Source organism: Brachyistius frenatus, unplaced genomic scaffold (assembly GCF_029030835.1).
Source record: "Brachyistius frenatus isolate BFR_SWC_R1_liver_20210118 unplaced genomic scaffold, ASM2903083v1 Contig_21, whole genome shotgun sequence".
NCBI lineage: Eukaryota > Metazoa > Chordata > Actinopteri > Embiotocidae > Brachyistius > Brachyistius frenatus.
Window position 1 is genome coordinate 3,451,005 of NW_027210620.1, and position 27,293 is coordinate 3,478,297.

A 27,293-nucleotide genomic window follows, 5' to 3' on the forward strand; every position below is an offset into this window, starting at 1 on the left:
ACACACACACACACACACACACACACACACACACACACACACACACACACACACACACACACACACACACAAATACATGTGGGATATTTAGAAATTGGGCTTCTGTAACAATGACGCGTCACCACGTTTCTTTTGATATCACCAAAAAAAAAAACACTGGATTGTTTTTTAGGGTGTTTGTGTGTGTGTGCATGCGTGGTTATGTGTGTTTTAATAGTATGAGAAAGAAGGACAGGAAACATTTTATGGATATCACTTCATATTTAGCATTTTGTTTTTATGCTCCATTTGTTGGTGATTTCTCTCACCGTCTGTGTTTGTGCGAGTTTGAGCCACGATAAGTATTATATTTACTAATGGTGCGTTCATGAGCAACTGGAAAGCGGGAACGTTCTTTGTTTTGAGATGAAGGTTTGATTGTCACTTGACATGGCTGCGCTTGTGGGGAAAAGAAAGAAGTGTCCGCTCCGAAAAATCAGCAAAATTGACGGTTGCCTCGTGACCTCGGTGTCAAATCGACGCGTTCTCATTCCCGGGGCGTCAAATGTTCCAGTCCCACGACCTCCTCCCTCCACGGACTCTTTGCACTCTGTCACATGGCCCTCTTCGAACGGCCTCGTCACGGCGCATAAAAACACACCTTGTGCGTTTCTCTCTTTTATTATGAACTGCAAACTAAATTCGAAGGCTTGACGGGCGTAGCGACAGTAACTAAGCAAGGCATCGATAAGTCAAAGTTGTCATATCGCTCAACCGACTGAGATGATTTGAGACTCTACCTCTCACAGAGATCAAAGAGCAAGGTGGGTCGGTATGTCAGTCGATAGTAAAGACTGACTAACTGGACAATTGACCTACTGATAACTCTCGCTGCCCCCGTAAGAGCCCAATGGACCGCAAAATCTCTTCCGACGAAAGAGGCCATGTCAGAGACGAGTCTTTTTACCAGATGAGTCTTCCGTCGGGCCGCTGCAGCCGAACGAATGTTTTTTCTTCTCTCCTTGGGTGTGTGATTGCTTCAAATGTGGCCTTGAATGACGCAAAAATAATTTCATTTTGAAACATTATTGGCAACTCTGTCGGTGAAGATGCATTCAGTTCCTCAAATCGTTGGCGAGCACCTCGGGACAATTACCTTTAAGCTACTCATTACTTCGTTCAATCATTTCGAAAGCGTAACTTTCACCCAAGTCATTTTCCCGCCTGTGAGAGAAACGGAGAAAAACAGAAAGAGGGCGAGGGGTCAAATAGGATTTTTTTTTTTGGTGAATGAGTACTCTTATTTTCCACCTGTCTGATTGCATATTGACAGCGACCAATTTACTGAAGACGGGTTTCTACGGTGAGACAATCTCAGGTAAAACTACATAACAGTTATAATAGATTTCCAACATGCCACCTCATTGTATGCACTTTGAACATTTGGATGTGTGAATATGTATCATGGCCAGAAAAGGAACTTGCCTCCCACTTAAATACAGTCATTTAAATCCCATTAAAGCAACAGTTAAATTTAACCTCGACATCTAAATAACTGTAATTTTATTTCGGTGCATAATTTAAATTTGAGTGAGTGTGTTGGGTTGTTTCCATTGCAGCTCATTTGAGGTTTGAAGGAGTGACTGATTTGGGATGTCTGCACTTTATAAATGCAGCTGTGATGTGTACTTTGGTCTCCTGGTTAACGCTAATAGATTGGAGGTCTACAGATGGCAAAGTTTCTGCAATATCCGACTCACATTCGGAGAACGGGCAATTATGGGTTTATTTGACATGAAAAAAAACTGTGCAAAACAGAAATGTTTCCTTCCTTCAGTTTCTTTTTTTGAGTAAATTACGAGCATTAAATGTTAAAAAATAGTTTCCAAAGCCCAAGATGCCAAACTCTGAGTTGCAGAGTTATCTAGGCCCTAAAAATCCTGCCACAGCCTCACAGACTAAGTCCCCATTAGTCTTGGCAGGTTTTGAAAAGTTTCATATTGCCAACTGAAACCCTCCCTAGTGGCTCCTTTCAGCTTCCCCAAGCACGATTACAGACCAGCTGCCCGGGCTGCTACCCAGATGGACAAACCTATACAGCAAAGTCATCCTGGTCCCTTGCAAAAACTTTCTTAACATTTCCCATATCTTGAATAAGTAGCTCAAAAAATTGTGGGACCTACGAAGGTGGATCAGAAAGTTCAGAGACTGCTCCTGTTGCGCGCGAACAGTGCGCAGCACCGTGTTTGTGCATGAAGCAAAGAGGAGCTAAACCCTTCGTGAGTGAGCGTCACAGGTTTGGAGGTTTGGATCAAACTCTGCAGTTACATGTGGTTTTGTGAGCAGTGGTCCGGGTGTGTCGGCAAATTTCAAAATGGACGTGACCCGAGGGCAAACGTCAAATTTTGTGTCAAATGTACACTTTTTGTTTCTTAACATTCCCCTGATATTTCAACGTGGTTACTCTCTGGGTTCGTAAAACGTATTGCCACCAGTTCCCTGGAGATTTTGCACGGGAAATAGAATCAAATTGAATTCTTGAAGGTGTCGTTCGTAGAGGTGAAACCGAACCGAAACAACACAAATCGTACTTCGTCGAAAACACAAACTCAAGCGTTGCATGTGAACTTCAGGCCCGAACCTCAATTTACATTTTTCTCAAGTGTCTTGTTTGTTTCTCTCAGTCTGTCACTTTCCCGTCTGTGGACACCACAGGTTAATGCGGTTGCTTCCCAGAGAGAAGATCCTGATTTGAAACCCGTCTGTTGAATTTGCAATCCTGCCCTCGATCCCTCACACTTTTCTCTTTCCGTTGACCTCGAGTTGCGTCTAGTTAAGAAACCGAGGACACATCAATGAAGTGTAACTAAACTTCTGGCGCCGTTGTGGCTGTATCGTTCAGTCTGCAGTTCTTCGAATTGTTTCTTTTTCCCCGTTTGTCTGTTCTCGTGCGAATGTCTGAGCTTCCTCCTTCTGACGGCCGTCTGTTGACTGCTCTTGGGTCCCATTCACTCAATCACATGAATGCGAGAGTCGGAGGGAGAAACAAACTGCGGCATTATACTGAAATCACAAGCGTCAGTCACGCAGATCTGGTCATCCTCTCGTTGTTTGTTTTGTTTTTTTGGGGGTATTTTGGAGGTTGGGGGGTGGGGGTGTATGTTGTTTGTTGTTGGTGTTGTTGAACTGTGTCTTAGAGAGCTGACAACTTGGGGACAAACAGCGCTGGCAGTCTGCAAACCCAATCTGGCAACCGTGCCTGACTGGGGCTCTAATGAGTGGACTTAAGAGGGTCAACATCCTTAGAGGAAGAGCAAACGGGACACACACACACACACACACACACACACACACACACACACACACACACACACACACACACACACACACACACACCAATGGTCAGAGTTATTCACAATAAAAGCTGCATTAAAAAGTCTCAAAGAACTTCACAATCTGTGTTCACCTTCTCCACGTAAAACCCGTGATTTTAAAAGTCTTTGCATAGAAGTAGATGCTGATTGCTTAATCCAATTTCCTGCCAAGAAGGCAGGTTTAAATCAAAAATAGTAAAACTCTTAGAATTATACCACAAAACTGCTGCGCAAATTTGCAGCCCGGAGCGGCGTCTGTTGCCCATCTGTAGTTTATTGTTTCCTTCTGGAGTCATCGAAGGGAAGCACCGGAGGAGTCGATACCACATGATGGAACTTTTAATAGAACCGGACGGCCTGTGACAGTTAATTTCACCCAGAGCGGTCGGTTGTCGTTGGGTGCTGTCAACTAAATCCAAGTGCTATAATGTACGCGGGGAGGCTGCTGTAGAAGAAGAAGGCGTGCCGATGTCGATATTCTGCCGCTTGGTTTCCTGTTTTTACTTTGAAATCACTCGCCTCGCGTGTCCGTTCGTTTTACTTCCTGCTGATAGATCCTGTGCTCACCAGCGTCTCATTAGGGTCATCGGCGCTCTGTGGATTTAGTTCGGCCTCTCCTCCTTTCAGTTGCCAGATTCACCAGAGTGAGTTCAGAGCTGCGCATCCATTTTGTTTCTTGTTCCGTTTCCTTGAGGAAGACTTTCGCCTGTTTTTGGTTTTTGTTTGCCCTTTGACCTTTTGGTTTTGCCAACCTGCAGTTTACAAGGAAAGCTCATTTACCCTTGGACCTGCCCCAGGTTCATGCGTTTGGATCCAACTCCTTGTTACACAGTGTAAACTGAGACAGGTCATTGTTATTGTCGCAATCCGGTGTTTGATCTCGCATCAAAAGGTAATCATGAATGTGAAGTGCCGAAAAGTTGTATTAGTCTCTATAGTTGCACCTTAATATTCTGCAAAGAAAAATGGAACTTGTCAGACACATTTGTGTTTTCTAGCTGCTTTTTAGTTCTTCTGGTCGAATATCTGCTTATCGGGCTGTTTGGGATTGAGGTTTTGGAAGAGTTTTAGTCGGTGTGACACCAACAAAACCAATCATCAGCTTGGGGACCACAATAAAAAACTGTTGGGCACGAACCCGCCATGAAAAACATGCATCCGCGTAAACTCAGAGAAAGGTTGTCTCATGAATGTGACACTGTTCAAACTATGATAAATATTTGGAAACGTGGAATCGAAAAAAAAATAGTTTTGAAAACAAGAACTATGATAGAAATGTTTTACTTTTCTCCAAGACATTTTTTGGGAAATTAAAACATTTACAGGATTTACTGGGGAGTGTCTGTCTCAGAGGGACACGGACGACCAAGGCTTTACCACTGACCTCGCTGTAAAGGAACTCCTGAAACCATGGCAAAGATGGCGACAGATGGGGGCTAAAAATGCCCAAAACAAAACAAAAAAACAAAAGAAAATCCAATGCGTGATTAAAAAAACAACCTGTGATTTCGTGAGGAAGGATTTCCAGAAATAAGAGGTTGTTAGAGTAAAGAACACGGTGAAACTTGGAGGGAAGAGGAGCTCGGAAAAAGTGAGCGATGCAAACCTGATAAGACTCTCTCCTCATTTGTGCCACCTGCTCCGCTTCAGTCCGTCTTATTAGCAACACGATGTTAACAGCTTCAGGCCTGTCGTGTAAATTTGTCCCACAGATGTCCTTCTGTTCTTCTGCGCCGAACCCTGACAGTGTGTCGGGGACAGGCACAGTGACAATCTGATTTTAATTTGATCTGATGGGATTGATTGAAGGAAGGAAGTAATTGGATAATTATGTAAGTACAAGAGAAAAAGAGAGGAACAGAGGCAGAAACAGGGAGGGAGAGAGGAGAGGGTGAAAATGACTCATCCTTGAACTGGGCTGAGATTGATCGTGTCAAACCGAGAGGAAAATGTGTTCTCCCCGCGGAGGAATGAAAGGACTGAAGGACAGAGAGGAGGCTGGAGGCAGGAGGTGCAAGGAGAAGGTAAAAGGGTTTTCCCAATAAACAAAACCGAACAAGAAATTGCACAAGAGAGCTCACGAATGCGCCACTTCAGACACACACACACACACACACACTCGCCATGCCGTGTGTTTGTGTGCGTGTGTGTTGGTGTACTTTGGATTTAATGACAGCAATGAAAACACCCTCATGCTTCATGGCACCTACAGTGCAAAAAGCTCAGACATGACATTTTGCTTTTAGGGAACAACACCTCTTCTTTTGTCTCCTTCAGCCTCATTTCTGTTTCTCTGTTTATTATTTTTAGGATCTTTTTCTTTTCCTCCGGAAGACTAAAAGGTGAAGCGCAGGGTACTCTGCTGCTGTCCTCCCTCTGACTTTACAGGAAGGCTCCAGGCTGTCACACCGTGAAATCTACAAGCGTATCCGTACTTTCTCACAATACTTTCTATTATATCATAACTATCCAGCCTTTCTCTGAGCTAATTATATGGCACTTTTCTCAGGAATAAAAAGGGAAGCTTAAAACCACCAAAAAGATAACAATAATGCAGAAAAATTATATTTTACACGTGTTTTTCTGAGGCTGTGTCCAGGCGTTTCCAAAGAAAATTGGAGCGATTTGGAGACATAAGAAGTAGTATGGTGAAAAATGTCATTTATATAAAAAAGAATGGATCAAACTATTTACAATAAGACATATGAGCACTATAAAGTTTGTAAAAGATCCATCTGGCCTTGCTTTCGTGATAAAACTCATTGGCTATACAAAGGGTCAATCATCGCCATCGTAGCTTGTGATTGGCTGCAGTTGTAAACAACAGAAGAGAGGAAGGCACCGTTGCTCCATATATGCTCTGGTTGCCTTCTATAGGCTGGAGACAAGAATTAGAAGGTCCGATTGGCTCAGTGAAGTGTCAATCAAACGGTGTCGGCCAGTTAGGTAAAGTGTGGCTCACACACAGCAAAGGAGGCTGGATGCACGGATATCTTCCATTTTTACCGACAATCTGTGGAGATTTATGAACGCCCGTGGATCGCTTGTATTATGGATATATTAATGCTTTTTGGACTAAATACTTTGCTGAATTGGATTTACTGGACCATTGCTGACTTCTGTTTGACTTTTCCTGACCAGTGTGGGACTCTGAGGCTGTTTTGGGGAGTTGCGTCAATACTGTAATGGTTTGTTTGTTTTGTAGTGGTCTGACAAAGCTGTTAAGTTTACCTGCTGTGGTTATTGGATCTTAATATGGTTTATATCGATCAAATCACGAGAATCTTAGCTTTCTATCGACATCTTGCATAACTTTTAACTTTGTTGTTTAACCTCCAGAGTTAAAGCTCCGACAGCCCGCCGGCGGTCCGTAAGGAGGATAATCTATGTAAGGTAGAATTTGAAGAGATACTTATATTTGTTTCTTCAATATAGCTGATTGACCGTGGACAATGCTTCAAATATATCCTGTTAAGAAGCTACAAATTCTAAAACATGGACGCACATCTTCAACCACTGAAAATCTATACTTCTTCTAAGAAGTTCTCTTCTTAATGTGGACTCCAAAGATTCGTATCACCAAATCAGTATGTGGCCAAATATTAAATATGATCATAATCTCTCTTTTGCTTCCTGAGTTATGGCATTCAATGATGGACAGAAAGTATTTTTTGCAACATTTTAATGTCACATTGAAGTTGACCTTTTACCTTTTTTTAGATGAAAAGGTTATCACTTCATCATTTCATCAAACTTTGTCATTATTAGCACATACATTTTGAAGTTATGGCCACAAACAGGCTACCTTTGAACCTCAAAATAAATTCATCTTCATGTCCGAGTGAATGTTTGTGCCAAATTTGTAGAAATTCCCTCGAAGTGTTTCTGAGATATCGCAATTGCAATAGTGGATAGTCGTGAGGTCACAGTGACATTGAGCCTTGACCATTGACCTCCAAAATCAAATCAGTTCATTCTTTGGACCAAGTGAATGTTTGCGCTAAATTTTAAGAAATTCCCTCAAGGTGTCCGTGAGATTTTGAATTTGGGAGAACAGGTCGTGTGGACGGATAGACAAACACAAAAGGCCTCTGACTATGGCATAAAAGTTATTTACATTTTAACACTATAAAACCCCAATATAGTACCAGAGACAACTGGGCTCTGCATAGTGCTGTTGCTCAGAGGTGTTGAATTTGTTGTGCCCCCCCAGTGGCTGGAAGCCTACATTATAACAACACTGTCACAGCAGCCTCGACTGACAATCACAGAGGAGGATCGGATTCAATAGAAAGAGACAGATATTCATTGTTAAATCCCTTTCTTTAGGTTCCAGAAATAAACAAGACCTTCCTTTCTTTATAATCTGACTTAGACACCTGCAATGTTGAAGAATGTGAGTTATTGTCTGCAGCGGTCAGTGCAGGAGATTCTTCTTTGTTCTGGTGCCCATTGTTTGTTAGGTGGCTGATTGCCTTCCCAGGTGCAGTGCCAATTATCTTAAAGTGGATCACCTGTGGGTTTGCTACTTAATAGAAGTATTTACGCTGCATGGTTGCGACACCGACAAAAACATTTTATCTCCTGGAAAAAAAAAACAAAAAAAAAAAACGTAATTGAGCCACATCAAGAATACTGTGCTGCCTGAAATGTCCCATGATTTATAACCGTAACTCTCTGTGAATGGGAAAGATTGTATGAAGGTTCTGGAGCAGAGCTGGAAATTGAAATGTAAAGGTTTGCAGCTGCTGTGCATCCACTGTGTAAATATCCTATTATTATATAAATGTGCGCATCACACTGGACATGTAGGGTCTTCCGCTGTTGCTGAGAGTGCAGCGGTGCACTAAAGGCTACAAACGGGATGCGAGAATAATATTCCTGTGTGTACTTGTGTATTTCCTCAGCTCATTATTAATTTCAAGGCCTGGGGCAAAAAGAATGCCCCGAGCCCCTTACTAATTTAAGGCCCCAGTGTTAACCACTACTAAAGTTTAATTGGATGTCAGATGAAGAGATTTTTCTCCAACAGTTGAAGTGGTTTTGAAGTTTTTCACATTTTCCACATTACGACGTACAGAAATGAGGAAATGAGGGAAAAAAAAGCACCCTGCGACAGTGGAAAGAAAGCAATGACTACTTTCTACCTCATTTATCTGTTTGTTATCGATTGGTATGTTTTCGGAAACGACTCGGGTGCTAGGTGTTCAACCTTGACTCATTTCACGTGGTATGTCTGGGGGCTTGTCTTTTTGATTGACAAGCTTGTGGTGCAGTCAACATAGGTGGGCGGGGCATCGTGTCCCATCAAATCCACTGCCACTTCTGGCATCCAAGATGGCCACGGCAAAAGACTGAAGTCACGGCAGCTCACTGTTGGTTGCTGCTTGAGATACGTACTTACATCAGTAATGCCTGAAGTTGTTTTCGTGAGGACTCTTGTTATGTTCAACTGAAACTTGTGAGCTTGTGGTTATGAAATGGGAAGTTGTGTGCACGGTCTGCTCGGCGTTGACGGGGTTAAGTCGTGAGAAATCTGTTGCCAGGCAACAGCGACATGGACGCCGTTCGGAGGCCACGGAGGCTAACAATTTAGCAAGTAGATTATGTTGGGCAGGAAATGGAGAGAATAAAGATGAGGCCGTTGGGAACGTGAACATTTTCCTCACACGTTTTAACGAAGTATGAAGAAAAACTTAATCTAGCGAATGATGGACTTCCACGACCTCCGCGATTTTTTAAAAACCGCCAGGAGGCCCATCACAACTCATCAGCTTTGATTGTTCGAGGTTGTGAATACTACGAGAGGGGGACGTTCATATTAGGGATGGGCATTTAAAGCAAAGCTGAAATTAGAAATTCACCCAGAACTTTTCAATTATTAATCGAATGGATTATTGGACTCTGGCTATGTAGCTAAGGTGGACCTTGGCTATATTACTACAGCTTTGTTAAATACTGCAGGTTCTTCACGTTAATTTTGCTACAGACTCTGGTTCGTAGACCCCTTTAATACAGACCAATGGAAATTTTGCATGATTCACGAGGTAGGCGGTCACGATTACAGCCCATTTTTAGGCGAACTGCTGCCTCCTGGAGGACAGACGGGAATCTTGGCTGTAAGTAAAGATAGATTTGGTGAAATTTAAACAACTCTGGGTGAATGAATTGTTACAGATTGTTTAGAATAGTCTCAGTGTCTATACAAAGGAATCAAAACAGGCCATAATACCTTTAATACCTACTGATGATGTACAACAATAGAAAGAAAGAATGCCTTCGTTAATTAAACCGTGTCAAGGAGAAACTGTCTCCTAAAAGTTACACTTCCACAACAGCAAGGCATTGTGTCTTCATCGTTCTCCTGCTCTGCTCTTCAGTAATCACATGGCAGCACTTCCCCGGAGGTGAGGGTGTCGTCCTATGGACTGGAGATTGGATGCTGAACGGTGGTAGATGCGAGTAATGATGTGGATAAACGGATAGTGTTGCCCAAACGAGTCCCCTGGCAGAACGAACGAAGGCAACCTGAGGAGCATGGAAGGAAAGAAAGACAGAGGGGGCACAAGCGAAACACAACCGCCTTTAATCCCCCTCTTGTCAAATTACACTCGTCTTCTTCGATGAGAATTTAAAAAAAAAAAAACTGATTGAAGAGTATGTAGTTCACCGTAGTGCTCTGCTGCTCTTTCCCCCCTCGCTACCTTCCCTTTGGTCTCCTCTTCAATCATCAGTTTACTGGACTGACAACAAGAAAATCATCCAAATGCGACACCAAAAGCATTTCTGTTTGATCCCGATGAAAAATGTCTTCGGTCACCTGCTGAGAGCAGGCGCACCCCTGAGGAAGAACGTTTGTTTTGTTGTTCGGTTGTTCCACAAACATGACATCTTATAAAAATGCTCTCGTTGCCCGTCCTTTGGGAATATTAGATTGAATTGTTTCTCTTCTTTTGCCGTTAGGGGTGAAATAAACCATATGTGCCACTTAATTCAGGTGCATATGCTGATGGCTTCTTTTATGTCTTTTTAATTTAGAAAGAACATTACGACAAAGAAAGAAGAACGAAGACGTTACACGAAAGCGTCTTTGACAACGTTTACGTGCACACGAGGCACTAAAAACGAGGTCAGGAAAATAAATCTACGCAGACCTTTGCTTTATGATGAACTCAAAAACCACCTCTCCCAGATGAAAGTCCAGGGTTTGTTCCAGCCAACTACCCTCGACCTCGTAATTTGTCACCATGACATATTTCGACTCACCTCATAACAGTGCATAACACATAAGGTACCTTATGCATATTTCTTATGTGCCTGTATGTCTGTACGCCAAAGTGCACCTTTTATGTCTCTCTGAAAACTGCAGTATTTGACTGCCTCGTAATGAAATGATAATAAAACTAATAAAACCATGCTGCTGTAAGCAACAACCTTATCAAGAATTATAATTATAATTGCACGCCGGGAGACGGTAAAAACCTTTCTGAAGCTTTAGGTAAAAAAAAAAAAAAAAAAAAAGGCACAAAGAAAAAAAGGGAAGGATTGGACAATGTCAACTATATTTTCCATCCTTGTCCTCCCGATTGATCAAAGCAACTTTTCCGCCTTGAGGCAGGAGGTATTGTTAATCCAGCCTCAACACCTGTCACTCATCCTGATGTGCCTAAGATGAAATCTTGCCTGAGGCGGAGGTGATCAACCACCATGAAGACTGAGGGAGGAGCAGATGGTGAAAGTTACAAATCTGCCGTACAGCGCTGAGTTTAATTGGGTCTTCTGTGTGCCATATTTAGATTCAGATTTTTGGGGCTTGTCCCTGCTGTCGGCCATTAAATATCTCCCATGCATATTGTATACATCTCTTAATGCGTAGGACTTCAAAGACGCGTTAAATCTGAATTAATTTGTCCCCATGCACTTACAGTTTTGGAATAAATCCCAGTTATATATCATGAATGTAAAGATGTTGCATATTTTTGCGTCGATTACAGAATAATTAACACTTTACTCATTATTTTCTCACATTTTGCCTCTTCTGTATACCTACCACACACATATACACTCCCTTTTAACAGATCATTTACAGTCCTGTGTTAAAAGAAGGCCTTTCACAAAGCACCTCAATGTATGCCGGAGAGCCAACAATGAAAACAAAGCCCGATCCCGCACTTTCCCCTTTGTCTTTTGTACTCGAAAACATCAGCTCCTCATCTCACCTGCTCGTTTCCCGCTGGCTGTTCACCTCGTTCAAGTGAATGTCTCCTCAGTAGCCGTAGAAACCGTTGACACCTTTGAATGGGCGCTGCACTTTTCAGCTCAATTAGTACATGTGCAAAAACTCAGCGTACAAGATTTGACAATAAACACTAATTACCACCGGCGCCCCCTACATTTCGCCCGTCTCACTCTCAGTCTGTCTCACCAACTCGAGTCAATGCACCTTAATGAAAGTATTCATGAACGCTATTGGCAAAATGTCCAAATGCCACTGAAATTAATAAGAACGTTAGCTGACCGTATAAATAAACATCTATTTAAATAGCTAAATAAAAATGTTACACTCACCCTGCTTCCCGTTGTGTGACCTGCATAAATGTGTCAAAAACCTTATATCACATCCACAAATGCCGCTCATTCGTAGTGATCTGAATTTGCCGGGAAGTCGCAGGGTTTTTTGAATCCATCACGTAACCTTCGGCTATCAGAAGCACTTTAATGTGTCGCGCTGCATGTGGCGGCAAGAATTGACATTCAGAACATCAGATTTAATGAATTCGCGCCAGTTCGTGTCCCCACTTGACCTAGAAATGCCATGAGTTTGGCCTCCTCCGGCTGCAGTCACGGTTTACCATCCATTTCCATCTGTTTGCATTTGCTTTTATGCACTTTGTGGCTGCTTTGAGTTATGACGCTGTAAAACTGACCCGAGTCCATTTCTGGTTTCAATCTTGTATCAGCAATAACGAGATAATTTAATTTACATGTTTTGGTTTGCCTTTGTTTGAGGCCACCAAAGAACATAACACAAGCATTAAAACCCTCTTCCACAAAGTAACTGTTCGCAATTATATATGTGTGTGTATATATATATATATATATATATATATGTATATACACATATATGTATATATTATTTATTATTTAGCGTGTTTTATGGCATAGAAAACCTACTAACAAATATGAAAGACTAATTTCAGTAACTAAAATACACAATTCATGTTGATCATCGTTACGGATTATTAATAATATTATTATATTTCAGGAATTAAAGGTACATTGTGTAGTTTTTTGGTAAATGAAGTAAAGTTTTATGCAGGGTTGTCCCCAATCCTCAGAGCAATACATAAATGCTGCATCAACCAAAAACTCTTTTATGCAGATAGACACACAGACACGCAGACGTGGAAAGCATTCATGTCCGAACTAATTAATGTCAACTATAGAGATTTAAACTGTGTAAACAAAGTTCTTTAGTCCTACATAATTGCAGTATGAAACCAAACTAAAGCGCATCCAATTTTCACAGTGACAAACACATGAACCTTAGTCCAAACCTTCAACTGTGAAAAAGGCCCTGAAATTGTGAGGAAGCAGTTTCCTGGAAGAAATTAAAAATGTACGTAATAAATCCTAAGGTCTACTTTATTAGTCATACATCATTTTTTGCTTGCCCGGTGCACTTGTTAACCTTTCAGCAGTTTATGTATGAGAAAGCCTGACCACGGTAATGTGACTGTCATCCCAGCCTCACGTGTCTGTGCGCAACAGTGTCGGCTCTGTGTAAGGGGTCAAAGGTCGACCGTTTGAATTGGATCGAAAGCTTTATAGAGTTGTTTTGAAGTTCAGCCCCGCTGCTCTGTGTTGATTTATGTTACTGTGTTGCAGAGGTCAAATAGGATCAAACTTACACAACGCTGACTAATGGAAACGACTTTCTTTGTTCTCTATTTCACTATGAAAGCAAACATATTTTGTCAACGTCTTGCGAATCCTATGTGTGTATTTTTTTTTAAATTTTTTATGTTCTTATTTATCGAAAGTTTTGAAACAGTCCACAGGTCAAGCAATCAATCAACACCATAATATTTCCTTTACACTGTCACTCACTCAATCAGGGAAACAATAAATGTAGTTTAAAGAAAGACAAGCTGTTTGGTTATAATCAAGCCTGACTTCATTATTGTTGCACAGGACAAACACATTCGCCTTTGGAGGAAAAGGGTCACCCTGACCTAACGTCTGTTCTACTCTCGTGAATGCCTTGAGATTTGGCAGACCTGTTCACTTGGACCAGAGGACCTAATTAGGTTTTGTTTTTCAACGTTCAGTGCTACTGTGTTCTCATATCTCCGACAATATCTCAAAAATACCTTTTGGGGATTTCATAAAATGTGGCATAAACATTTGCTTGGACTGAAGGATGAAGTAGAAATATTTTGCTGATCAAAGGGAGGCTGTGGCTCAGTCGGTAGAGTGAGTTGCAAACTAATCGGAAGGTTGGTGGTTCGATCCCCGGCTCCTCCTGTCCACATGCCTAAGTGTTCTTGAGCAAAACACTGATCCCTAAGTTCCTCCCGATGGTGTACCGTCGGTGTGTTGTATGTCGCTTTGGATAAAAGCGTCAGCTAAATGAAATGTAAAAAGGTGACAGGTCAGACCTCACGTCTTCAGATATTGCACAAATGTTTACTCAAAGGTGAATTGAATACATTTTTATAGTCACCGGTTGGAGAGGCGCTATCAGTGTCTGATATTGGTTATCTTCAGTAAACCAGTAGCAGGGAGCATCATTTCACCAGGCTGCAGAATAATTCGACCAGACTGACAAACTGTGAGCTGTCCTGGTATATTTCAGCTCGCCTGTCAAAGTATAAATTCACCAAACCACAGTTCACCGTCAGAAAATATTGGCTTGTGTCACGTCATAATGTGTGTGTGGGACTGAGATTCAGTTTATTTGTGTTTTGTCCAGGTTTAGCGCTGCTAAAATGTCAGCTTGGAAGGTGAAAAGGGTTTTGGCTTCCGCACTGTGGCTCCTTTGATTCTGACTTCCAAGGTGAAGCTTTGATGGTTTTCTTTGAATGTCAACAAACCTCATGCTGATTTCCTAATCACACAAACACACGTGCAAGCTTTTTGCATAGTAATGAAATGTAGTTTTTTATGTTTTACTTTAATAAATTCTTAAATGCTACACATTTTTGAGGACTGAGAAGGTTTATACCTTCAGCACAAAAAACAAGACACGTTTTCATCTTTTAACATTTCTGCATAGATGTGTTTTTGATGGAGAACACATTTCCTATACTTCAATAAGTTTGAAATATTTATGTCAGACTTGATATCCATTTATTCATTCTTTTAAAATCATTCTAAATTGACTTGACATGATGGAAAAATATGAGAAAACCTGTGATTATTAATATTAATAGTTATAATTATGTGATTATCAATACAGCATTGCAAAGAACCCCCCCCCCCGGCTGCTCAGCGATACGTATGATATTACAAAAGAGAAAGATATATTCTTAATAGGGATGTCCGTCTCTTGGGAGACAAAAGGGTCGGGTATGTGTCCTATATTTAAGTTTTCATGAGCACTGTTACATTTTTTATGAAGCAAATTTATTAAATTAACTCATTTTGTTTAATTAATAATTCATTTCCCATTGGAGAGCACCTGTTGGCAAGGTTACATTTCAAATCAAAGGAAGAATGAAACAGACACAGAGACGAGAGAGCGGGGTAGAAAATGTCCCCTTGAATTTCCTGCGTAATAAGTTTGCAGAGCCGTCGTCATTTCAATCGACTGCCCTCACCAGAAAACCACATCATTGTTTGACCATTTAAATGCACAAAAGTCGCACGTTTCTGGACGCAACTCGATGTTTTTTGTGCAAAAAAAGTCCGTTCAGAGTCCTCACCTGATGATTTACGTTCAACACGGGGTGTCATGTGGCTTTTATGTAACTGGACGCAGGGAGAGGTTGTCATGCAGGAGACTGGACTTCATTTACTGTCCATTTTCATAGCTGCCATGGGCAGAAAGAAATTATATTAAAACTCATGTTTTATTTAGATCAAGAAAAATATCATTTAATTTAGGTTTAGGGTGCTTCTCAGCTTGTTTCTGCAACCAGTCCCGTACGCACTGAAACAGCAAAAAAAACAACAACAAAAAAAACAACACAGAAGAAGAACCGGCATACTGTTTCTGTCTCGTCTTCTTGCTACTTAAACAGAGTTTCAACTTTGAAGAGTTTTCAATGATGATAAAATCAGTAAAGTGTTGTTGTTGTAATCACTGTTGCTCTTCTTCTGGTCTTCCCAATTTAGTTCAAGAAAACAATGAAACACAGCAACACTGCCACCATCTGGTTAATCAGCAGTACGACAGGGTTTCTACAAGGATTAATATTTCTCGCACACGGCACAACGGCGAGCTTTTAAAAACTCTGCATCGAGAAATTGGAGTCTGGATGGAGGTTCAAGACAGAAAAAGATGATTTATGATTTTTTTTTTCCCCCAGTTTAATGAGGACATGGTCTAGAAGTTAGACTATGGATTGAATCACGAACCCTTCAGACTCACCCTGCTGATTTCATGTTACTCTGTAGTGTACGTTTTTAAATGTTAGGTGGTGACAACACGTTCAGAAACTCATGTACACAACAGGTGCAGTTTTATGAGCAGAATGCGAGGGCTTAAAACTCTTAAAAGTAGTGTGAAATTCAGTCAAAAGTGAAGTTGACCACAGAAACCTGGTTTAAAACTTATTTTCTTGTTATAATTAAGTGCTTTTTAAATAAAATAGTTCATGAAGTACGACCACAAACTTAACCAACCGTAAAGGAAAGCGATTTGTTGTCATTTTTATGAGGTTACATAGTTTGTTTCGGAGGCAAAATAACCTCATCGAAACAAAAAACAATCACACAATTCATTAGGACACCTATTCATGCAGTTATCCAATCAGCCAATCGTGTGGCTGCAGCGCAAAACAGAAAATCTACCAGTTAATGGTCACTATCACTCGTCAGGAAGACATGTGAACCTGCTGAGCTGAGATTTTCACCACAAATGTCTCTAAGGTTTACTGGTGAAAGAAAAGAAAAAAAACATTCGCTGAAAGAGAGGGCCGTCTTGGTGAGAGAGGTCAGAGGTCAACCAGGTTGGAGCTGACAGAAAGGCTACTAAGCAAGAAAACCGTTTTTTTTTTTTTTTCATTTGTGGTGAGCAGAGAAACATCTCAGAACGAACGACACAATCGAAACCTTTCACTCCCGTCGGGCGGGAACAGAAGTCTGAGGCTACGGTGGACGCAGGCTCGCCGAAACCGGACAGTTGGAAGTCTGGAAGAAATGTTTTCCTGATCCCATGAATCTCCAATTTTCTGCCGTGGCTGCAGATGGCAGGTCAGAAAATAAGCAGCGTGAATCCGTGGCAGCCAATCTGCCTCGTGTCAACCGTTCACGGCTCCCGGCGCTGCTGGTGGCGGTGATGTTGTGGTTCTCCTGGCACGCTGTGTGTCCTCAATTCATACCAGTAAATCACTGTCAAGAGTACGAGCGTCATCTAAAGGCTGCCTCAAGCAAGATAATGCACCTTCGGAGGCCTGAAATCCAGCAGGACACCGTGTGAGATGTGATTGGTGTCATGAATGTGCAGCTGCAGAAACAATCCTATACAAGTCAACATGGAGCCTCAAGGGGAATATCTGCAACATTTTTGATGAATCCACAAAGAAGAAATAAGTCTGTCTGAGAGGTACAGGCTCTACTCAGTACTGATATTTAGAGGCTATGAGTTTGTTTTTCCAAATATGTCACACTCTTCTATTTACTTTGAACCTGTAAATCAAGACCTGATGAGATGGAAAGGAGACGAGAAGCAGGAGCGGCACAAGGCTGGGAGCTGGAGTCACAACCATTGATTCTCATGCTTAATTACACGGCTGACCCTTGACAGGGAGCCGTGATCAAATCAGTCAACGGATCGCACTAAAAGCGGAAAAACAAGTTTTGATCTTCATCTTAATTTTTTTTTTTTTAAAGAAAAGAAGAGAGAGAGCACATTAGCCTTGTTTCAGCCTCCCTTAACCTTTGGAATTGATTTTTTAAGATTTTACTGATTACTTTAAAAGCGCTTCATGGCTCTGAGCCGAGTCCCAACAAGCCAGGTTGCAGTCTCAGATCCTCCGTCAGGACTCTTGTGGCTGATTGTCGACCCAGATCAAGACCGCAGGAGGCCTCGGTGACATATTTTCAATAACTTTCTCAAACATACTCTACGTCTTTTAGCGGCATCTTTGTTTTGCTTCGGCCTCCAATACATTTCATATTCCTCTTCTTTACTGTCGAGTTTTCGAACTATCATTATTAGTATTCTCTACATATGTCATACACAGCTCCATGTGAAACTGCTCCTTCCCCCCCCTCAGGCTGTCACATCTCGTGTTAGGCAGCTTTGTCCTCCACAACCTGTCGTTTCTTTTAATTAAACCCACTTACAGTCTCACAGCTGCATTTTGAGTTGATCATTATGAGTCTGGTTCTCAACATGCACAATGTCACACAGCTTTTAAGTCTGTGTCCCTTCATTTGGTTGACTGCGTTGTTATGTAATGCTACATGGTGCGGATCTGATGGTGGTTTGAGGCTATTATACACGCACACGCACACACACACACACACACACACACGCACACACACACACCAACTCGCCGCTTCCTGTTGAGGTTTTTGTCCCCCAGCTGTGGGTGATAAAAGCTCAGGCGCACTTCGCCCTGCACAGTGGTCGCGCAGGAAAAGGAGCGCACCTCTTCAGAGCGCACGGCGGAGAGGCGGATCTAAACGCAGGACACGGGCATCTAGCGCGCTTATTCGCCAAGTGGCTCTCCCGGACTGGATGGTCCAACCGTTTACAATATCTTCATTAAAAAAAAAAAAAAAAAAAAAAGGTGCTACGTGCCCGCAGGCTGCAGCGGAAGACTCCCCCCCATGTGTCCTAGCTCCTCCAGATGAGTTGACCGAAACATAAGCACCGCGATAGATGGTTCCGTCCCGTGGTGCAAACTTCCGACTGGTCCAAACTTCGCGGCTCGGCCCGGCCCGGCATGATCATTTCCAACGTGAGCCTGAGCTGTGCGCACTGTTCTGGGGGAGTAGCCCGCGGCACGGCGGCGTACGAGGAGGTACCCGGTTCTCTTCCCCCTCCGTCCCTGAGCCCAACGGGGCACCTGGTGGTGGCGGTGTGCCTCGGCTTCATCGGCACCTTCGGGCTCCTCAGTAACTTCCTGGTGCTCGGGCTGTTCTGCCGGTACCGGGCTTTGCGCACTCCCATGAACCTCCTTCTGGTGAGCATCTCGATGAGCGACCTGCTGGTCAGCGTGCTGGGGACCCCGTTCAGCTTCGCAGCCAGCACCCAGGGGCGGTGGTTGATCGGACGCGCTGGCTGCGTTTGGTATGGATTCGTGAACTCATGTTTGGGTGAGCAGCTGATTCATTATCTTTGGCATGTGTCAGTAGAGATAGAACGACCAGTACAGCACATTTGATGTCTTTAAATCGAAATATAATACTATTGGTACTCTCATTTCACATCTAACAAGTGAAAGCAGCATGAAATATTGATTTTTGCCTCTTTGCTTTTGCTGTCAGTCAGATGGAGTCTGACTGATTTCTGACAGCGCTCAACAGATTTAAGTCTTTATGTCACAGAAAGTGTGAAAATCTCGTCTTCAAAATGTCATTTTTTTTTTTTTTGCAGTTTGGCTATATCATGCCTTTTTATCCAAAAGGATTACAGGAGCACCAAGTGACAGCATCCCGTCAGTTCTTAATTGGATACAAAAAAATGTGCTTAGCTACTAAGCGTGTCCTTTTTTTTTTCTTTTTCTTTTTCTGGTAGCAGCTGCAAGACCCTGCTGCAACGGGCAACATAAAACTCCACAAAATCCTGTTTACCCATTTCACTCTCCAGTCAATTTCATTTCAAAGAAAGAAGAAAATCATAAAGTAAGAATCCCTTTAAATTGTGAGGGGTGTGATCTGCTGATAATTTGCAGCTGCTTTGCCGACATGTGATATGGTAAAGTATTCAGATTTAGTCCCAGAGGTATCAATAGCAAAAACAATTTTGAGAGGAGGATAAGGCGCAAGACGACACGAACACTAAAATAAACATAAAACATGGAAAAAGCATTTCTGATCGTATTACATAATAAATCCGCTCTTGTCAGGCTCTTATCTAAATCCTCAAGAGGTTTCGTCTCATGTTGAAATTCGTGCGTACGGGACTGTCGACAGAGCTCTTCGGCAGTGCCGGTATCGAACCTGTGACCGTTCAGGCTCAGGCCAACATATCTGTAATTACTGTCTGCGATTGATTGATGTCACCATTGTGCTCACAAACTGAGGGATCCCTGATTTTCTAGCCATCGGAGCGATAAAAACCAGAGGAGAGAGATAATGATTGGGGGAGGAGGAATCCTGCTGTGCTCAATGGGCTCCATCTAGATTTAGATGTTCTCTCTTTACACTAGAGGGACTTAAGTGAACAATCAATCTGCCAGTAGTCTTAAATACAGAACGCTCTTTTTTTCTCACACTCACCAAGTCATCGTATATCCCTGATTCTGTCTTTCCTGTGGAGTCTGGTCTTAGAGTAAAGTGTTGTGTCTTGGATGTGGTGGACTTGCAGTAAAGTATATTTAAGTGTTGCTCTTAAACTTTTTTTTTTTTTTTTTTTTAATTTTTATTAGAAGTCTGGAATTCAAGTCGTCCCATAAGGTGCAGTAGGATGTTGTTGTTCCTCTTAAAATCAGATTTTGCTCCTTAATTCAGTTGTTTTCTCTTTGGAGTCTGGACATGCGGTGAGGCATTATCACGCAAAAATCTGTTGTTTTCTCTTTTGGGATCTAGACTTACTGTAAACTACAGTAGTGCCGTTGCTCTTAATTCAGTTATTTTGTCTTTGGAGATTGGATTTACAGTAAGGTTCAGGAAGATATTGATCTTAAATCAGTTATTTTCTCGATGGAGTTTGAACCAGTCTACCACCTGGACCTGCAGTGAGGCGTCATTCTAAAATCAAGTGTTTTCTCTTTGGAGTCCGGACTTACTTGAAAGTACAGTAAAGTAAATAATCACTTATTTTCTTGGTGGAGTTACATTGAAGTCGCTTGTTTTTTTTATGTGGAATCTGGACTTGCACGAAGTTATAATCATTCTAAAATCAGGTGTTTTCTCTTTGGAGTCTGAAGTAAGTAAGATGTTGCTCTTAAAGCAGTTGTTTTCTTGGTGTAGTCTGGACTTGCAGAGTTGTTGTTAATCTAAAGTCTCTGTTTTTTTCTTTGGCGTCTGGACTTGCAGTGTGCCTCAAACCTGAACTGTTGTCTCATCTCTTTCCCATTAAACTAGAGGATTGTGAATAAATTCCTCGACTCCGCTTTACAACTAATGAGCTCCTCTTTAAACAAAGTGACGCTCCCTCTGTAATGAGACTCTTAATACCTAATTTTACAGTTTGTTCACAACCAGAGAACTTGGATGATTACGTTTCGCACAATGTTCCTCGGTGGTGCACGTTTAGAGGCATCTGGAGAATACATTTGAAATAAACCAGAGCGTTAAAACTGTACACAGGATCAAAGACTCGCAGCTGAAAAAGACCTGAACGAGATGACATGCGTGAGACTGCCGGAGTGGAGAGATTGGGAACCCATGCGTCAACGATTTATGAGAGTTGGGAGTGACTGATGACAGTTTGGTTAGAATTCATCACGTAGTGGAAGGACAGAGAGATATGCACGGTCAAGTTACTTTACATCACATTCACTGAGGTTAAAGGAGGAGGGTTTTGTTTTGTAAGTGAGTTACTTTTTAGAAGTGTTGTTGGATTTGGTCCTTACAGCTGGAACAGGAGTCATAGATCAATCTATTGATCTGGTTTTAGGTGGAATAAGTTACAGCCCGAGGAAGGGATTCAGCTTGAATTGCATTGCTCTTTTTAGAAGGCATATTTATCAATACAGTATATTTATGTGCTAGTGCATTAAATTTGTGCAGTAACTCAACAATTCGGAGCAATTTGTTTGCATGCAAGTGGCTTCCCAGAGGTCCTTTTGTTGATATTTAAGTGCACAAAGTAAAGCCGGATTTCTAGTGTTCAGTCTGGTTGCTTTAAATGACATTTAAAGTAAAGACACTTTTGAACTGTGGATTAGAAGTGATTCTGATTGAAAAAAAAAAAAAAAAAACATTTACAGAAGGTAACTACAGAAGTTTCTATAGTTCTTTATTTCCAACCATTTCTTATCAATATCTTACCAGGAACATACATTTAACTGGGTGCCGGATCCCTTTCAGGCCGACCAAACGGAGATGAGTCTCCGTTTTGCGGGGCTGAAGTGAAAACAGAGCTGTAACCTTTTTGCTGAGATCCTTTCTTGTTAGTTAATGGGACGTTGTTTTGCCTGCTGCAATTACCCAGACAACACGAGTGCTACTGGAGCGTGCAGCCAGGGCCGCTTAGCAAGCTTGTAATCAAGCGTCATCAGCACACTCTCGCTGGAGCGAGATTGTCTGCATGGACATTTTCCCACTTTGTATTTCCGTCCCGGTCTGTTTCTCTGTGAACAGTCGAGCATCATATTCTTTAAAGGGCGAAATATGTGGATGTTGTGAATTTAGTTGAAGGCTTATAGTTTGTTAATCAACTATTCTATGTATTCATTTGCATATTGGTGACTAAGTGCTTTTGTGTTTCTAGTCATAGTTCAGCAAAGTGGTGCAGTTCTCATTCAAGCATGATGGGCGCCTGACTTTTGTGTGTGTAACGTGAGGCTTTCGTCAGGGGTCAAAGGTCAGCTATGTGCTTAGTGGAAGGATATCTGTCTCTTTGTGCATGTTCAAGATCAAAGAGAAGTTATGAAACCGACTGATGAAAGGAGGTTCTTTGATGACTATAAAAGCCAAATGTTTCTGGGTTTGTTGCGTGAGATTTGACTGAAACATATTTCATTTTATCCAAGACCTCCACGTGTTTTTGTTTGAGGCAGTTTTTCCCCAACAAAGTCAAATTTAGGAAATTTTTCACTGCGCTAAAATACCCTGGTTACACAAATAGTAATTACTGCACATAACTCCACAGAGGGCGGAATAAAATTGTGATTTCAATTCAAAAACCTGGAATCGGTCTGTACACTCATGTCAAGTCAGAATACGTGTTCCAAAGGTGTGTTATCCCTGGCGTCTTGTGTTTTCGTGTTTTTTTGTTGTTGTTGTTTTTTTTTTAACTCAAACCAGGGAGTCCTCCATTCTTCCTCTAAAATAAAAAAAAAAACATTTTAGTTGGACATTTTTGCGCTTTTTAAAACTGGCGTGAAGGACAAACAGTAAACATAAAGAAAGGCAGGGAATCACTGACATGTAAGGATAGGTAAAGAAATCATTACTGAATATTAGCAGTTCGATTATAAGCTTAACTGTTTGTACGCGTGTTATTGACCCTGACCTATTGAGTTTCTGCTTTCGTCACGATACCAGAAGTTTTACTGCAAATTCCACTGATTCTTCCGTGATTCTTGAAATTAACAATTCAAAACCACAAAAGCAGCTTTGATCATTTCCATCCCACTTAAACGTGAAATACCTCCCCACACGACACTTGATGAGGGTTTTTTTTTCGATCCTTTCATAGATGAAAGTTCCAGCTCCTTTTAATGTGAAGATTTGCTGCTTTTCTCTGTTGTTTTTGTGTTTAACGGAAATCTATCAGTGATGAATGAGGACGTCCTATCAGGGACTAATGAAGGGCAATTCTCAACAGAATGATAAGAAAATAATCTGCAGGTGAATGAGTAATAGCATGATAGATATTTGATACCCTGTTTCCACTCCATTCATCCCATCATACTGCTCTACCAGTCGAAGTTTTTATCATTCGCACATGCTGCCTGTGCATATTCATTGTTATTTTCCTCTGCAGAAATCTCGCTGGTGAAATCAGGTTTTTATTAATCCTCTAATTGGATTATAGAAAACTAGATTTGTGTCACCGAAACAATCAGGTTACGGTAACCCAGCTGCCTGCAGTAAACGCATTTAAACACTGATGGAGGTCGTGATGAGGGGGTTGCAAATGAGAAACGGTCCGATTGGGCACGAGGATGAGGATCTGAAACGAGCAGCCGAGGAAGAGTCCTGCAGAGAGACACTGCAGGGGGGAAAATACAGGCAGAGGGAGATAAAGCGGAGAAGGAGAAACGAAGGAAAGGAGAGTCAAGAGTCGGAGAGAGAAAGAGCGCAAAGGCGAGAGACAATGAGAGATGATTAGATCCCGTGCTGACTCAGGCCCGGGACACGGGGTCATTCATTTGACCATAAATCTATTCCGCACCACTCCGGAGTTAGGCGAAGACGAATCGGGCCTCAGGTGAGAAAAAAACATTAAAATTGATGCGGGAGAATCAAAGTGGGCCATGTTTGAATCAAAGCCAACGTTGGCGGACTGATGGTCCCACCGGGCTGCGGGTACGAGACGGCGCAATTATTTCAGGAAATGAATGGAAAACCAACAAAACCCTCCAAGACACACAGACCACCTTCAGTTTGATGCCGAGCAGGTGCTTCTAACATTCAACCTGCGAGCACACGTAATTACTGCCAGTGTTTCTGCTGTCAGGCTCCTCTGCAGTTAAAAAGAGAACTGGACGATCTGCTTCTCACTGACCGCTGCTGAGACAGACTGTATCTGTGACGATGGTGACGGTGATGGTGACGATGATGACGGCAGCCTCGGGAGGACACGGTCCTCACTGTGGCTGAAGTCATAGCAGTGCAATTACATTTTAATGGGTGTAACGCTGACTTCATGCAGCCGACGCGTGCAGCGATGGCTGAGCTGGCTCCGCTTCTGTATTCCTGAACTCCTGTGGTGCGTCATACCGGGTTCAAATGGTCACAGCTGGACATGTCCATCAGCACCACAGATTGAACCACAGCAGAAGTCCAAACAACAACCACATCCAGCCACAGCTTCACCCATCACAGCCGCCAAGAGCGGCTGCAGCTGTTTGTGTGCGTGTCTATACTGTCGCAGATTGGCCTTTTAAGATGAGTAATAAGCACTAAAAGTGTGAAATCATCTCTCCGTGTGTCTGCACAGTGTTTCCAATAACAGGTAGTGTATCATAACCGGACCGGACCAACACACCAACTGTTTTAAATGGTTCTGGGTCTTAAAAAGTGAAGAAAACTGCAATACCACTGAGGGCCACCAGGGGTTGGATAGACTCCCAAATTTTAGTTGAGCAGTATAGCAGTATATGTGTGCGGGCCATATAGTGTCCTCGAGTTCCCAATCAGATCCAATCAGATGTGCCGCTCGCTCCTCCCCCAGCTGGTCCAAATATGGTCACTTCTGGTTTCAAAAAAGCAAGATAGACCAAATCTGAACTTCAGGCCTCAGAACGTCATTTCACAAACTAACAGGCGACGTCGCTGTTGATTGCTGCTTGTGTTAAACTCATTGTGCGGTAACACGAAAGTTAAAAGAAAAACTCGCCCACCTCAACCTTTCTGAGGCTTTTTAATGTCCCGATCCAGGTCACATCTTTTAGTCTGCACCAGCAACTTGCAGAACACAACAGTTTTTTTTAACTGACTTCCTCTCAAAGCTCTTTTCTGCAGGATTTGGAAAATGTCTGACTTTGGAGCCCCCGATTGGTGACTTGAAACACTTCGATAGAAATTCACAATATTTATATTTCAGATTTTATTCAGTATCTCTACATAGCCAACTTCCCAATTAGCATATCAATTAAATATTGTTTGATGTTGTCTAGTCTTTTATATTGATGCGGTGTGTCAAATTAATCAGTTCGACCCAGAAGGGCACCCCTGTGGAGTCCACATGTTTTATTCAACCTGTGATGAATAGTGGGAGTTCTTAGACACTCTTCAGCCACCTGCGCACACAATCATTTCCATTTTTCTCAAGTCTCTCGCTCTTTGCTGGACCTGTTTGCGCCTACAGCCTCAGTCTGCTAATTACACCAAAGACGACAGAGTCTCTGCCAATCACGAGGCTTCATTACACATTGAGGTGCTTTGATTGTCTGTAATCAAAGTCATCGCTAGATCGTGCATAATGTGGAGGTCAAGTGCATCTGGACGGCACTTCAGCCCGTATTAATTGATTAGCTCTGATTTAAGAGTTAAAGCCACCTCGGGTAACAATTTACTCCAATTTTCTTTATTAATTTATTATTTTCTTTATTAATTAGCAATTAACAAAGTAAAAGGACGACACGTCTGCTGCTGCTGCTAAGATAAGTCATTTATGATATTAGGATTTTTTTTAAAAATTTTTTTTTACCAGAAATATACCAAAGAAAAAAATCAAATTTGTCTTTTTATTTGATTTTGTTTTAAATTTGCTTCTCAGTTTTAGAATTCATTAATCGATTAGTTGACTGGTGGTAGATTATCTATACAGTTCGCAGTTTACTTTCAAATTTTTGAAGTAATTTTTCAGGCAAAATTGACAAAACTTTTGATGTGGGCAGCTCCTTAAATGTGAGAATTTACTGTTTTTCTTCATCTTACATGCTATTAAATCGATTGTCTTTAGATTTTGGAGAGTTTTTCAGACAAAGCGAGACATCTAAAAACATCTCTGGTGCTCTAATAGATTGTGATGTGCCTCTTCAAAACATGTTTCTGTTGTTTTGCAGATCAAAGAAATAATCGTCAGAAATGAGAGCTGCAGCTTTTTGATAACAATATTTGGCTTTTTGTTTGTTTGTTGCTCATTGTAGTGTAAAATGCCAGTAATAATGAGAAAATAGACTAAATCAAATCCTAAAATACCCAGATAGGATGTCCTCAAAAGAATAACCAACAAATCTTCAAACATTTGCTCACTAAAGGACTAGTTTTATAGGATTGTATTTTTTTTTATCAGCTGGAAAAATGGAGGCAGTATTAATTGAGATAAAATAAGGTCAATGAAATGTTCCGAGGAGTTTGACATGCTTAGACGAGCTTTGGTTGTATGGCTCTTTGAAACGCACATCATGGAGCTGTCTCACTCACTGTTATCACAGCGAACGTCGGTCGATGAAATCCTGCATGTTCCTCTGTTTGCGCCCCAGAGATGTTGAAAGTTTAAAAACCATCAAGATGATCAAAGCAAGCGGAAAATCGACTTCAGTTTGTATCTAAATGCATCTCAGTCATGATCTCAGAGTGAAATAGATGCTCTAGTTTTCTAGAAAAGCTGCTCCAAGACTCCCAAAAAGACCCAAATATTGATTTTTCAGCTCCTGTATGTCTCGTTAGATTTGACAATATATTGCGACTGACCGCTTCCTCTGTTCACCCAGGCATCGTCTCCCTGATTTCCCTGGCCGTTCTGTCCTACGAGCGTTACTGCACCATGATGTCGCCCACCCTGGCCGACGGCAGAGACTTCCGGCCGGCGCTGGGAGGGATCTGCTTCTCCTGGCTCTACTCCGTGGCCTGGACCGTGCCCCCTCTGCTGGGCTGGAGCAGGTACGGGCCCGAGGGTCCCGGCACCACCTGCTCGGTCGACTGGAAGACCCAGACGCCGAACAACATCTCCTACATCGTCTGCCTGTTCACCTTCTGCCTGCTGCTGCCGTTCGGTGTCATCCTCTACTCCTACGGCAAGCTGCTGCGCGCCATCAGACAGGTGCGACTCTGCAAATGTAAATGTTATATGGGAGAGTTTGATCCAAAAAAAAAAGGTGAGAAAAATCTGCCTGAAATCTGCAAAACCAAGCGCCGACTCTGATGAGTTTTTTTTTTTTTTTTTTTTTTTTTTTTGTAATACTCCAGCTGCCAGTAAAACAACTTGAAGGTAGATTTGAGATAACACATGTGAAAAAACAAACAAACAAGGTTTGTCTA

At 42.0% G+C, this 27,293-nt stretch overlaps 2 protein-coding genes across 3 annotated transcripts in view; one reads left to right on the plus strand and one right to left on the minus strand.

Moving 5' to 3' along the window:
- Nucleotides 1–27,293, minus strand: part of cops9 (COP9 signalosome subunit 9) — a 202,300-nt gene that overhangs the window by 117,482 nt on the left and 57,525 nt on the right. The gene's annotated exons all lie outside the window — the stretch shown is intronic.
- The window catches only part of tmtopsb (teleost multiple tissue opsin b), a 28,059-nt gene continuing 19,012 nt past the window's right edge, over nucleotides 18,247–27,293 (plus strand). Inside the window, exons 1-2 of the mRNA XM_069696529.1 lie at nucleotides 18,247–18,845; nucleotides 26,747–27,075. Coding sequence (XP_069552630.1) covers nucleotides 18,473–18,845; nucleotides 26,747–27,075 — 702 coding nt within the window. The 5' untranslated portion in view covers nucleotides 18,247–18,472. The remainder of the gene's footprint in view (nucleotides 18,846–26,746; nucleotides 27,076–27,293) is intronic.